The 15,385-nt window shown below is 36.8% G+C and overlaps 1 protein-coding gene across 2 annotated transcripts in view; it reads right to left on the bottom strand.

Moving 5' to 3' along the window:
* DOCK4 (dedicator of cytokinesis 4) overlaps positions 1-15,385 on the bottom strand; it is a 221,497-nt gene that overhangs the window by 50,135 nt on the left and 155,977 nt on the right. For both annotated transcript variants that reach the window (XM_018919599.3, XM_018919601.3), the window contains exons 25-27: positions 13,625-13,759; positions 9,542-9,640; positions 3,251-3,345 (exon numbers count right to left, since the gene is read on the bottom strand). In XM_018919599.3, the coding sequence (XP_018775144.1) occupies positions 3,251-3,345; positions 9,542-9,640; positions 13,625-13,759 (329 nt within the window). The remainder of the gene's footprint in view (positions 1-3,250; positions 3,346-9,541; positions 9,641-13,624; positions 13,760-15,385) is intronic.

The raw sequence follows: 15,385 nt of genomic DNA, 5'->3' as shown, positions 1-15,385 counted from the left end.
TTTTCCATAGTAAAAAAAAAAAGCCACATTTGTCACTCAGTAGAAGCATCCATGTTAGAAATATTAAACGACCATAAGCAATTATTTTGCTTTCCTGCATGTGTGCTGATTAGCTCAGATATTACACAGCTATGAAGCTTTAAACAGAGTTATTTTTGTCTCTTTGCTCAACTGTTAGAAGCTAAGGATGCTTTTGCATGTTCTCTTTCCATTACAAAATACAATTCAAAAAAACCATTTCTCTGCTTTAGTGCTAACTTTGCCTTTTTAAATGTTACTTTATTTCTCAAATTTTAGAAGTCAATTGGCAGTTTATAATGTTAGCCATTAATACTTTCACACACTGGGCATCAGAACATTCAGAACTCTAGATCATTTATGTGTCATCTTGAAACATCTTAGTTTCTAAACAGTTACATATTTGACTTCTTGAGCTCATGGTATCTTCTGTTTTGGTGGGGTTTTTTAAATTTCCAAGACAACATCCAAGTATCAGATGCTACATAATTACTGAAAATATTGCAACTAGAAAGAAGAAAAACCCCTAGGAGGCAGGGGGCAGTGAGATTTTTATGTGTAAATATTTTATATTGTAAGAATTATGGCATTTTTAGACTTAGAAATATTTCAGGTAATTCTAGTTCTGCATACATAAGAGAAAAAAAAAGTAATTTCTCCCTCAGGAAAAGCTTATTCCTTGATTATATCCTTGCTAAGACTTATTTCTTCCCTAGGCTCAGACAGGTTAAATCTCTCTTCCTGTAAATATCAGAGAGTTTGAATTCTTATATCACTCTAGGGACAGGGAGAAAAGCAGTGCAGCTGTTGATGTGATGGCAATTATGGGTGATGTGATGACACACACACTGCCTTCAGGTGAGTGAGTGAAAGGCCAGCCAGATCAGAAGGCAGCCATGGGATACAGGGAACACAGCACCTGGTTTATTCCTGGGAAACAGAAGTTTGAAAAGACCCAGACTGTTATTGGATCATTTAATTCTGCTCTTAAAAAGATAGGCTAGACCTTCCAGCTCTTTCTTTTAGACATGAATGGAGCAGAGAATTCAAGAAGTTTTGCCTTCAGTTCTGAAGAGTCCCAGGAAGTGCTCTGGCTGATGAAGTGAAGCTCAGGAAGAACAGCTCACTTCTCTCCGTGGGGCAAGCAGTGCCCTAAATTTGCATCCTGCCTCTAAGCTCTTTCCTTTGCACTTAAAGATTTTGGGCTGGAACAATTCTAGCAAAGCTACTACTCTGTGCTTTTGAACACCTTGAGGAAGCTGAAGGAAGGCAGGCACTGCCATTGCAGTGAGGGACATGAGGTAAAGGAAGAAGCTCCCACTCAGAAACAGCTCTGGAAAAACTACTGTGCAGCTGACAAGAGAACAAAAGCAAATTTTCCTTTCTGCTGCCTCAAAAAGGAAAAGAACAGGAACACAGGAATAATGAGGCTTCAACCTTCACCACACATTTAAGTACACCTGGTCAACACCTTGATTCACAGCAAACTAGCACTTCCTCCACATAGCTACAGATTCCTAGCCAAGCAATTATTCAAAGCTGGATTGGTGAAGATGTGCTTATAGCCCACTTGCTATAGTGGCCAGAAGTGTTTATGCAATTGTGTTATCAAGATCAGTCATCAGCTGGTCTGATGAGCTCCTCATGGCCAATTCCCACCAGCAGTTACTGTCAGCTTCTGCCTATCTTATTTGCCTGACAGAACTCTGGGCATAGACTCACCTCCTAGATGGTCAGAAACAACATGACATGCATTAATAAAGGGAGATGTGTTATGGTTGCTGAAATACTGGAGAAGAAAAGTGCTCCTTTTGCAGAACTTGGTATCATCTGAGTGTCACCAGCCATGTAACATGTGCCAAGGTCGTTCCTAAACCTTAGTTCTGTACATGTCAGCTATTGCAAAGCCATCTGCCAAGCCAGCTGTTACTGCAATATATAAAGATTTCTTAGATTATTTATTTTGTCTAAAAGTTCCTATTTTTTTTTCCTTCTTTCTTGTGTTTCACTGTTTACTTTTACTTCTGTTTACATAATTACCAAATGCAGGCTGGTATCAGTCATAACTTAATTAATATCACACACAGAAACAAATTATCATCTCCATTCTTTAATTAGTAACTTTTTTTTCCTGGAATTCAAACTTGAAAAGATTAGCAGCACTGAGGTAATAAAAAATAACAAAAAATTGTTTGAAGTCATGACAAAGTTTGAACAAGTACTATTATGCTTAAATATCCATACACACACATAACAAATACAGATCATAAACACAAGTGTTGTTAAATTTAATTGTACCAACTATATTGCTACTAGTATTATGTACAGCACCACAAATTTAAATTGTCCTTGAAGCTAGCAGGCACAACGCAGACTAAAACTGAATTTCAATCAGGCATTGCAAAATGTGTCATGAAAGTTTAAGTCAATCCTTCATTCTGGATTCCTAGGTCTGCCCAGCACAACGCCCCTCCTCTGCTGACACTGATGTTTGTGTAACTGTGCTGACTGCTCAGCTGGGGTATCTGATCTAAAGCTAAGACTGCAAAAAGGATAGGTGGTGACAGAGGTGAAATAAAACTTAATATATTGTTTCAGACCTGTTTTAATTGCTTCTTAGAAATGCTACTTCTAAGGAACCTATTTCTTTAAAGATAAGGCCTGAGCAGAGAAAGAATGGCTGACGGGCAGGTTTATCTCAAAACCTCACTCAGCAGTGCTTAGTGCTTTATGTGACTGCTGTCTTGTGCTATACCTCATTTCCCGATTTGTGATTTTTGTGATTTTTCTGACAAACACTAAATGAAAAAAACATGCAGAAGCATCTTTAACAATATTACAGTTGATAATTTCTTCTTGAGAGCAAACAGATCTTTACTAACTCAGAATTTCAAGAAACAGATTTGAAAAGAAGTTCCTTAGAGACTTGTCATTTGTTACTTGGAAAACAAAGCTGTTCATGCTTTGCAGCTTTATTCTGAAAAAGTGTTCCTGAGCTTCCAGTTATATATGTGCTTACTAAAATTTGGAACAGAAAGAGGTATAGATTATATCATAAATTCGTGGTATAAAAGAAGTGCAGAGATTTAAAATCTTAAATTAAAAAAAGAAAAACTGCAGCCAGCATTATAAAAAATGCATTGAATTTTTATTACATAGATCATATAACTAGATTTTTATCATGATCTGTGAATACTACCCGTACTTTTTAATAACATTAAAAATGCCTTACTTGTTAGCAACCAAACGCATCACTGTCCAGTCTTTTGGAAACATCTCTGGTCGTATTAGTATCCGAAATACTGTGAAAATCTGCAGCAGGAAATCCTTTGGAAGGAAAAGAAGTAGTCATATGTCTTTGCTGCTTTAAAAAGAACAGTGAGCTTTAAAAATATTTTAATCAGAGAAATATAGAAATAGCAGAATTGCACTTATTTTCACTATAGATAAACCTCTGAATGCTTTTTTCTATTACTTCCCAAGAATTTTCAAAGAGTGATTTAATCCTTTCTTCTTAAAATGATGAAAATAATATAATGTGCCATTTGATTGACAGCAATGCATAAAAGAAATGTCAAAGATGCATTTGGTTTCCACCCATACACTTCCACAAACGCGATGTCGAGAACAATTTGCAAATCAAAAAAGCACTTTACAAACACCAGAGAGTTCAGAATATCTCCTTAATCATGCCAGATTTTCATCACTTTCAAGATTCATTCTAAAAGCAGCAGAGTGAGTGTAAGGACAATTTTGTCATTGACTTGACAAAGACCAGTGACTCCAGTAGAGATGCCCAGGTCCCACAAGTGGCAGTGCAGCTGGCTGGCTGTGTGCAGGTCACTTAACCTTTCTGCTTCATTTGCTGGATCTAAAAAAAGTCAACACCTGTGAGCTACTTTGAATGTAGAAAGCACTGCCTGAAAGCTTTTAGCATTATCATCTCTTATGTCATGTAACTCACTAATAAATACCTAAACTATTCCTCTCAGCACATAGTTTTTCTCAGTTCTTCTTTTCACAAATAAAACCAACAACAAGCGACCATCCTGATTATGTATGCTACTGGCAGCATTCTTTTAGTATGAAAATCTAGCTGTTGACAACGTGAGGAGCATGAGGCAAGTGATATAAACACATCTAAGAGAATCAGTGCAATACCTGACCTTGAAATGTTTGGTATTCATTCTGCCCACATCATTTGTAGAGAGTTACCCCGAAACACAGATGAGATGAAGATACAAATAATTTTGAACACCAAAATATATTCTCAAGTGCATTTATCAAAGTGTAGATGACAGGCATTGCACAACAGATGTCTTTCATTAGAGAATCACTGTAAAGGGGGATGAATACAGGCACTGGGTAAGGCACATGAGATCCCCACATCCACCCACCAAAGAAGATTACATAAAAGAGACAACCTGTTTTCTGAACAAGATGCCAAAAAATTATCTGTATTAAAGAGTATAAATAATACTCACTGCAGATAGTGTACTGTTTGAATGCAGGTGACCAGCTTTATAGATAAACAAGTACCTACCTCTACAAACAACACAGGTATGCCAGGCCATTTTTCTATAGGTTTGCACCTTGTACTTAAGTGCCTTTTTATTTTGCAGAGGTTACCTCCCTCCCCCGTGAGTAATCTCACAGCTCGTGCCACGATCCCAACAATATGGCAATACCTTGAACATTGCTGCATATCACCTCACAAAAACACCCCAGATTTTTTCATATTCCCTTTTTATCTCCTGTTCAGACACAATACATGTTTCTGCCATTAGGGATCTCACCAGTGGACTGCTGAACCAAAGAGGCCAAATGGCTATTATTGGGAAACCATAAAACCATGGAGTGGTGTGAAGATTTAAAACCCAAGGGCCGTGTGACAAGGAAACATAGCACCTTTGAGATAGCTTTTTCAAAAGACATTAAGAATAACAGTCAGAAAGGAAGATTATATGTACTTCATTTCTTTGGGTAACTAGGCTAGAATCAGAATACACCTTTTATTCCAAGAAAACTTTAAAACAAAGCAAATGTAGGCACTGGCATTACATTTTGAATCATTAATACCAGGCTAATTAATTTCATTGAAAAAATAGAAAATTGTGTCATCAATGTAGCAGTATTAGCTGCAACACATAGATTTAGTAACAGATTTTAACATTTAAAAAACATTTTTGCCGGCAGTATAAGTGAGCTAACATTTGTTTGGTTGAGTACAGATAGAATTAATGTCTCATATGTCTTCTATCTTAAAAGACAAAAAGGAAGTGATTTTTTTTTGTCTTTTACATACTCCAAATACCATCTCTTAATATTTCTACTTAGTGTGCATAAGGTCTAGTCCTATTTGTAAGATAATACTAGATATTATCTTATTAGTAGTACTAAATTGGTACTAAACTATAAGGTTTAGTACTAATTCCCACCACTTAAACAACTTCACACCTGAAGGATGGGATGCCATCCAGAGGGACCCGGACAAGCTCAAGAAGAAGCTGGTGGGAATGTCATGAGTTTTAACAGGACCAAGGGCAAGGTGCTGCAGCTGGGTCAGGGCACCCCTGTATCACCACAGGCTGGGGGAGGAACAGATCCAGGGCAGCCCTGCTAAGGAGGACTTGGGGTGCATGAGAGGCTGCACTGATCAGGCAAAGTGCCCTCCCAGCCCGGAAATCCAATTGTATCCTGGGCTGCATCAAAAAAAGTGTGGCCAGCTGGTCAGGAGAGGGGATTCTGCCCCTTCTCCACTCTGGTGAGATCCCACCTGGAATGCTGCATCCAGCTCTGAGGCTTCATTGGATCTCTTAGGGTACACCTATAAAGCATTTTCATTTGGGTCAGCAGTCCACTTTGAAGCTAACTGCATGATATTCCACTGCTTTGATTCACGCTGTAGGATTATGAGGCTACGTGGCATCAAGGTTTTGTAGATAAAACCTAAAACCTGGCATCCAGAGTGCCAAATGCCAATAAGAAAGAGGGTGGTTCCACAGTGAGCTGTTAATTCCTGGGCAACTCATCCATTCCTTGGCCAGTTCCTTTCCAAGATGTTCTTTGCTTTACTGCTTTCTTAATTTACATCAGAAGCCACCTAAATGAGTGGCTTTAGAACTACCCCTCTGCCCCAAAACTCATCCCATATGTGTGTGGATGTCCCTGCAGAGCAGGGGAAGGATGGTGACTAGAACTGAGCTTCTCCACCAGAGACACTCCCCATTCCCAGGGACCTCACACAGCCTGTGTCCCAGGGGCCACTAGAGAACAGTGGAATAAACTGCACTAGGATTTAGGGTAGGGCACCCACCTTACCCTGCTCAGGCCCTAGAGCTGGAAGAGAGGGATGGCAGAACTAGTAAGATTTACACCCATCCCTATGAAATATTATCTTTTCCTTCATCAAATCTCTATTCTGTTACATTATGTAGGGTGCACTGCCAATGAATAAAAACTAGGCCTTCTGGTAGGTGCTTACTTGTTTTGTCTTCTTTTAATCTATTAATTAAAAAGGCCAAACATATTGATCGAAGCCATCTTGCTTTGGTCAAAGCTGCATTGTGCTAACATAAGTTTTTACATTCACTTTCCCACTGATCTCTTCCTATTCATAACTTCCACTGTTACCTTTTGTCATAGATTATATTTGATATTTTCCACAGCAGCAAATATCTACACGTAGAAGGTTCCCTCTGTTCTATAAATAACTGTAAAAAATATTTACTAGGAACAGAAAGCATTTTGTGGTAAGAAAAAAGAGCATACCTTTAAAATAATATTGAGAGATAAAGGGAAGCATTTAAAATTATTATCTTGGTAAAGTCAGGGTTTCAAAAAAGAGAGTGAAGCATAGTGTCTGGTTTTACCACTCAGTCATTAAACCCCTGTCAGTTCTTTAATACTTTATTTGCATGTTTTCAAATATAAAATGTTTTCCCTATCTTCTGCTTTGAGTGGAAAAAACCTCTCTTAAGAAACTCAAAAAAACAGTCACCATGTCAATTACTTAAAATAAATATATTTACAAAAGAAAAGGGAATAGTTGCACAAGCAACAACTCATTTAAGGCATCACTCAGATGCATGTCATACAAATATGTGTACATGTCATTCCTTCAAAGTCTCCATTTTGCTTCTCTGTGTTTAACAAGCTGGAAACAGTCTTTAGTAGGTTTGGTATACACTGCTAAACAAAAAAGAGAACTGCAAAACCTTCTTTCCTTCCTTGCAAGTACCTTAACGAGTGAATTTTTGTTTTGAGAGTCATTTGCTGGGGTATTTTTATCAACAGTATTACAAATGTTGAGCAAACATACGTTCATCCAAGTACTGACGTAGTCACCTTGAGAATTATTCTAGATGAAAGATGAAATGCCATGTGGCACCAGTGCCTAATCGTTTAGTATAGATGGTTATTATAACCAGAGGTAGCTAAAGCCAAAAAGCAGAGCACAAAGCAATTCAAAAGCCTAGGTTACACTCCCTTGTAAATAAGATAAGGTTTCCCTTGGAAACATCCTATCAGATCTGTGGCTTCAGGAAGACCCAACTCACTTTGATACTACTGACTAGGGACAAAATGAGTAGTCAGAAATACAGCAAGTTAAAGGTACTTATCACTGAAGTTTAAATCCCAACTAGCCACTAGATTAACTGAGGCTACCATTTTAGCTTCTAAAGCATCTCAGGGAAAAAAAGTCTTATCATTGAAATTACCACTTTTTGAATTTTCATTTATCCATACTGATACCTTTTCCTAAGATATCTCATAGCAAAGAAACTTCTGCACTTAGCAATCAAAGCAGAAAAGTAAAAAGGAAGTAGCAAGATGGTTTTAACTGCCTAGTCACACACAATCACCTCATGATGAACAGCAGTGGCCGTCTTGCACACTAGCTCTCATCATTCCCTCTTGCTCTCAGTGATATTTGATATTTTCAAGTGAGGGGAATAAACAATATATTATTTAAGATTCAGAAGAGAAGGAATGCTGCATTGATGATGATCAGACTACTACCACTGAATCACTGGTTGAGCTGATGCTGATTCGACGAGATCTGAATGGAAATAACAAACTCTGGACTTGAGTTGGTAAGACCTCTGTTGTGATAGCTGATGGCACCAGCTACAGCTGCTTTCCATATGTCTCTGTGTAATAGTAGGGTATGTGCGTGGGGGGAATTTCAATGTGTCAAATCAAACACTATTCAGGCATTAATTTCAGAGATTTTTCATATTCTAGAAGGAAGAAAAGTCTGAATAAACTCAACACTGTATTTCACAGGTATATCAAACAGAAATAAAGCCTGAAACCTCTAGGAAAACCTAGAGGTTCAGAACTCACACAAAAGGTAAAATATTCCCACTAAAAATGCCTAGGTTCCACAATATCTACTAAAAATTGCCTAAGGATAGCAACTGTGCTAGGTGAAAATAGATGCTGTATTGCCTACACAAAAATAATTCGCCCTATACACCTCCTAGGTAGTGCTCTTGATTTCTGATCTGTTCTTAGCAGCATTTTCTGTCAAGTTCTATATGACCACCTCACTCAAAGAAAAGGCACTCACAAATGATATGCTCTCTTCAGCTCTAAGCAGCTATCAGGAGTATAAGTAAATCTAAAATTACACTATGATTAGACTCCCCTTTCCAGGGCAGCACTTAAGTATATCAAATGGTAATTAAGGAGTTACACCTAAAATATATTATCACATTCAGACATGATTACTGGCTGAATAATGTGCATAAAAGATTACTCAAGATTTTTTGCATGGATCAAATTTGGTACTATATAACTTTCCAGGGTCTAGTAGAGCGGAAATCTTAGTGTATATGTTTATGAAGGAAATCTTAACTTCAAGAAATTTTTTTTAATCCTGCCCCCTCCATAAAGGAATTAAAAATGTTTTATCTCCACAAACCCAGTAACTCAATTCATGAAACTGGTAGAAGTTGCCTTAAAAGACCTCCACACCTACTCTTTTCTATGATTGAAATGAGCAGACACACTGTAAGTCTGACACATCCTCCTGCCAATGGACGTGCTGCACAGCTAAGAAAAATAAAGAGTTAGTTGATTATGCATTTCTCAAGCTGCATGTTTGCTATTGCCATACATAACTTAATGAATGAAAAAAATAAGCAAGTATAATAAGCCAAACATAAAATTCCCCAATTGCCTGACAGTAAGAATCAAACAAGAGCAATGTAACCTTAGACTGACACCACCTTCAAAAGAGGCTTGGAGGCTAAGTTCATGGCTTTAAAGCAAATTTATAGTTCCCTCCATCCATATTCTATCTACTGTCATTGTAGAAGCAATAACAGCCTTGCCCAGCTTTGAGAGCGAACTCAATTCCCAAAAAAAACCATGCAATAGTTAGCTAATCTGTAAAATACATTGCATTTAAATACTGAAGTGATTCATCAAAGCACAGGGTCATCTTAAACGGAGATAAATCAAAAAAGTGAAATAAAAAGGCCTAAGCAAGTGGAAAGACATTTCTGTTACTCACCCTCAGATCTTCCTTTGTGCTGAAGCTATCAAGAAGCTGTTGATAATGTCTATCAGTCATTTGTCGCAGGAGTGACAACAAACAGGAGACAAATTCCCCCTGTTCAGATAAGCCAAGAGGAGAAATAGTATAATGTTTCCTGCACTTGAGCTTAAACTCTTACATTATAAGCACTTGAAAATAATTAACAAATGCAAGGGAAATTAATCTACAATTAGGCATCAACTCCACATTTTGTGAAAAGGCATTGATGGCACTTCCTTCCCATTCAAGCAAATATTTTTCCCTAAATGGAGTTTATTTGCTTAAAAAAAAATCTATTTTTATTAGTTCCAACACAGCTAAACCAGTAAAATTTTTATTTGTTATTTGTTTTCCCTGTATCTGTTTTTAAACAAATTACTTAGATTGCTCAAATTACAACCTCTTTAGTCAACTCAGCTTTGAAACAAATGTAAACAAACATATTTTGCAAGAATTCTGGGAAGAATGCTATTGTTTTCCTTTAGGGAAGAAATTAATGGAATTAGCTGGGAATTATTTAAAACATTCTTTCATCTCAAAACTCCAAGATTTGTCAAAAAGAAAACTCATTTGTAGGACTGAACAAACTTTGAAAATGTTTTGTTCACCAATTTCTTTGCGCTTTCAGAATAATTTCTCATTGAAAGAGCAGAGAATCTCCAGTGAGCAGTCAAACAACCAAGATATTATAGGAAGGAAGAGGTTCTTCATTCACCCTTTCCTGTCTGCTTATTCAGTTTTGGACTGGGAAAAAACACTGAATGGTATCAGTCAGGTCTGACTGCAGAATTGATGAGGACAGGGAAGAGTGAAAGGTCTGGTTTGCATCCCAATGCTTGGAAAGAACAATTCTGAAATCTCACAAGCTTGCTAAAAAATGGGAAATATATTTTTGCCTCTACCAGGAATGGAGAATAAGACTGAGAGAACAGACAGGTGATAACAGTACTTTAAAATGGTGTCTTTCACTAGTTTGTCAAGTCAAATTTTGGGAAGATGTCCCTCCATTTTTCATTAAAAACAGAAAATAAGATTAAAAAGAAGCAGTATGTTTTCACAGGAATGGCTGTTCTAGACTTCACATTGTAAGGCCTAATTCATTTGTGATTATACGTGGGACACTTGATCACGTGTGAGGTGATGGCTTTCACTGGCAACATGGTGATATTTCTTCACTGAAGTCAAGACTGGAAATTTCTTACTTCCCCTTGTTTTACAGTAAACACAGCATTCATAGAAACATAGAATCACAATCTCAAAACAATATCCTAAGGCTACAAAATCTCTTAACATTCATGCTCTGGGCATAAACATAAAGGTTACAGCTGCTGTCTTGTAAAAATCTGTATATCCAATTGCTGGCTTGAGCTACAAAATTCCTTCCCAGCCTAGGCATTTTAAGCAGTCCTTTTCAGTCACCTTTCTTCTGTTTTCCCACATTTGTTTCAACTGATATAGTAGTATATTAAAAATCACAACCTATTATAGAGAGCTGTACTATTATAGTTGATAGACAGATTAGTGTTATAAAAGTATCAACTTAAGCTAATTGTTAACTGACTTCTAAATCTGAGCTTTTAATTTGAATGTAGGTAGCTACACAGGCTGGTTCTTTTAAATAGCAATGCATATTCAGCCTCATTTATTGAACTCAACATAAAAATGAAAGTTGTAGGATTTCTGCCAGTGTTGGCCACAGATTAGCTTTCAAATTGTGCACAAAAAGCAAATTCCACACACTTAATAACCTTGCTAAAAAACATTTAGGGTCCAATTCCAGCGTCAAAAGTCAAGCCAAGCAGAATACTAAAATCACTTAGGTAGATTCCTTAAGTAATTTTTTATGTCTTATTTAAGGAGCACGATTATTAAAAACCATGGAGCTTTCAATTAAATTGAAGCTCTTTTAGGTTCTGAGGGACTGAACTTTCAAGATCTAAAATCAATTAAAGTTAACTTTAATGGGACTGCTTTCTGCCAATTCTTTATATGCAAATGCATTTTTTCTGAAGGAAGTCCAAAGGTCTAATACAGTGACAAACCAAAGCAGAAATTTCACTTTCTCCATTGCATTAAATTCCACGTTTGCCAATGCAACATCCATAATACTGTCACCCTGAAGCAGCATCTGTTTCATGTTCAGTTTAAAGCATCACACCCATCTTCCAGGTTACCCTTGAACAAGGCTGCTGACTGATTAAATTAAATTCAATCCAGCTGCCATAGCTGCTTGAAAGAAATGGTGGAGTCATGGCAGCACAAATCCCAGGGCTGCATGATTTGATGCTGTTTCTTGGTGAAGAAAAAAAGTGACACATAGGCCTAGGAGACCATACTCAGATGGGTTTGGGACTGCTTCCACAAGGAAGACTATGTCTCATTCAAAACTATGAGAGAATTTTATTAATTGTGCTCCCATGGCACATCTCACCAAGAATTTTTTATGACACATGCAGTTTGAATTAATGGCAACATACTGGAACAGACTCTACTGCTGTACTCACATTGAGTACTTTATCATACATGCTCTACAAATAGTTCCAAAAATTTGGCTCCATGTGCTGCCAGAAGCCCATACTGCATGATATTTCTACATAAATGTATATAATTGCCTTATGCTGTGCTGTGAGTCACTTCCACATTAAGTATTCTTTGAGAGCTTGCAGTGACAATAACAAGGCTTTTCTGATGCATAAAAGAACATTTTGCTACCTGAAAGCACTTTCAAAGTTCAATTTTTTGATGGTGTAAAACAAATATGCTGTCATGGTGTTTAATGAAAACTTAATCTGCAAGGAAGGGGATATCTCATAACAAGGCAATAAAATCAGAGCTTTGCTACACTAACAGTCTAACACTATCACCCCTTCTTTGGCTTAGATTTTCTTGTGGTGGCCTGATATGCCACATGACATACATTTGCAATTTTGTATTTTACAGAGAAAACTTCCCAAACTCTTAGATACATATTGCTGTTGAACCCAAGTGATTAAGCATAATGTCATCTTATTACAGAGCTTGGTCAGCTCCATAAAATACTTCAAATACAGTTTGCTCTCTGTGGGTCTAAAGTAAAAGAGAAAACAAGCAAAAAAACCCCAAAAACCTGGCAACCCTTTTTTTTTCTGCAGCTGTTAAATGCTTTTGAAATGTATGATCTCAGAGGAAATTCTGGTTTGAAAAGCAACCCTCTATTCATTAACAAAAATTATTACAGTGTAAACACTGAGCAACTAATTAATAAATGTATAATGAAATGGTAAATCAATCAGCATAGTACATTTTCTGCACTAAATGCTAACCTCTCACATCTTCTTGTGGTCACATCCCTGGCTATATTAGAACAAATTTGCCCTTAAAAAGCAAAGTGAAAACCTTGCTGCAAACAAAGCAAAACAACATTTTATTTGATCAATGCTCATCACAAAAAAGTAAATGCCTGTTTTTCAACCTTCTAATTTCCATGAGTTGTTATAGCAGGTTCACCAAAACATCATTTGCTAATTTTCTAAATCTATCCTGTATGCTCAGCTTCATGTGACAAAAACAAAGCTCAAATGCTCAGCCCAGAGAACAACAAAGTGTCTCTCAAGTAATAAATTTAGATTAGTACAAGTTATTTCAGATTTTGCAGGCATCTTTAGAGTTGTTCCATCATGAAAAAATGTATGCATTTTAGGAACTATTATTGATTGATACTCTTCTATTTTCAAGAATTCAAACTGAAGGAGAGTTTCAGAAAGCTATTATATTGCAAACAAAAGGAACATACTGAAATCATTACTAACCTGAAAATCTCAAAAGAAATGTTAGCTTTTGGGCTTGTTTTTTTGCTTTGTTTCGGGTTTTTTTGGTCACAATCTATAAATGAACTTAATGAAAAAAATTACTAGTTCACTAAAAATTAGTAGAATGCAAGAAAGGTTTTCACTGTCCTCCTCATTCGCTCTTTTATACACAAAATCTAACACTGCCAATTACAATACAAAGACAATATATTCACAAGTCTAGTAGTCCAACCAGTGCCAATTGTGAGCTCTTTCACTGCAAGAAACTTACAGTCACATCTTGAAACTGGAGGCGCATAGCGGAGCCTGATGGCTGTGGTCGGCTGGTGATCTCTAGTATGGTCCTTAATAGAATATCTAGCAGACTGTTTACAATCACATCAATTTCTTCCAGGACTGATTTCTCCTTAAATAATAAATAAAACATTTAAGATTTTAAAAATAGAAATATGACCGCAAGTATAATTCCTTTGATGTAGCTTTAGAAACTAACTGCAGTTTCACTATGAAGGCTACATTCAAGAAACAAGGACTAATCTCTAACTCAGATTTTGTTTAATTCTATTCATTTTTCCTAACAGATTTCCATTAATTACATCACAGAGGACAGTTACAGGGATGACTTTGAATACGTAAATGTTCATGAAATCACCATAGCTCTATTTTCACTTGATGTTTAGAAGAAAGCAGTAAATAACACACAAAAATTTTTCAGGCATTTTTATAGGTAACACTCATATATCTTCTGGAGAAATTGCCAAGAAAGGCTTAAAATCCAAAAAGCAAAATCCTGTTTTACACTTTGGAGCTATCACCAGAAAGAAGCAGATGGTGCTCAACCTTCAGGACATGCTTCATCAGTAAGGCCCAGCTACCCTGCCTCCCAGCAGCTGAGTAGCACAAACAAATTAGTCATTTATGTGAGCCTGCAACTGCTTGTACACAAGATCAAAATGAAGGAATCAAAGTGTTCATTGCCAAAGCAGACTGTGAATACCTCAGCTACCGGCTTGGAAACACAGAATAAAGTCAAGTTGTAGCTACTTCTCCTTTTTAATTCAGATGGAAATATGCTTTCCCTGCTTCAATATTTTAAGTCTCCACTGCAGCAGAAACCACGATCTTAATCTGAGCAATTTTATCCAATTTTAACATGACTCTTCTTCACAGAAAGAAACTCTTGATAATCAAATGAACAAAATCAAGCTAAAACTCAACTGACAAACAAATAGGTCACCTTTGCTGACATTGAAGTGTAGGAGTGATTTGGGTTTTTTCTTTTGTTTAATTTTGCTTCCTAGACACCATAAAGCATATGATTTGTAACAACACTCAAAATTCCTTTTTGGACTTAAGTTGAATCTAGTATCAAGCCATGTTCTCTATCACTTCATCTAGCATCAAAGAACTGTTAAACTGGCTTCTTATGAAAACAGACAGTACACAGTATATTTAGGAACTGCATCCACCATGAGGACCCTTCTCTTCACCACTACAAACTACTTTTGGAATGAGCAACAGCCTTAATTTTCAAAGCTGCCTTACTGCAAATTCCCTTGTTCCCTCAATCTCCAAATCATCTTGATTATAATGGAAGGACTGAAATTCTGTACTGATGTACCAAAAAAACAAGGCCAAGTCACCAAGTTGTTAATAGTCTCAATTACTCAAAGAATACTAAAAATAGTAGCTGCATATCCTGAACATTTGGGAGAGTTTTATGTAGATATCCACTTGTAATTGTGTACATCTCTGGCTTGGTGACTCCAAATGGAAGATCTCCTGAAATTCAGACCAGATATGTAAAGTTTTCTCTGAGGCCAAAACCACAGCTCTGCTTTAGTATCTATCACTTTGTCTTGTGATGAGATTTTATACTTATCCAGGAGCAGCTGGAAGGAATTTGTTGTTGCAGTGCCAAAGGTGGAAGCCACATCCATATCAAATCACTGACAGAGTAACTTTAATTGCTGAAAGTGGTGTGAAATGAAAAGCACATAAAGAAGTTCTCACTAATGCATTACAAGGTAAT

Source organism: Serinus canaria, chromosome 1A (genome assembly GCF_022539315.1).
Source record: "Serinus canaria isolate serCan28SL12 chromosome 1A, serCan2020, whole genome shotgun sequence".
In the NCBI taxonomy this organism is placed as follows: Eukaryota; Metazoa; Chordata; class Aves; order Passeriformes; family Fringillidae; genus Serinus; species Serinus canaria.
This window is presented reverse-complemented; position numbering and strand designations above follow the sequence as displayed.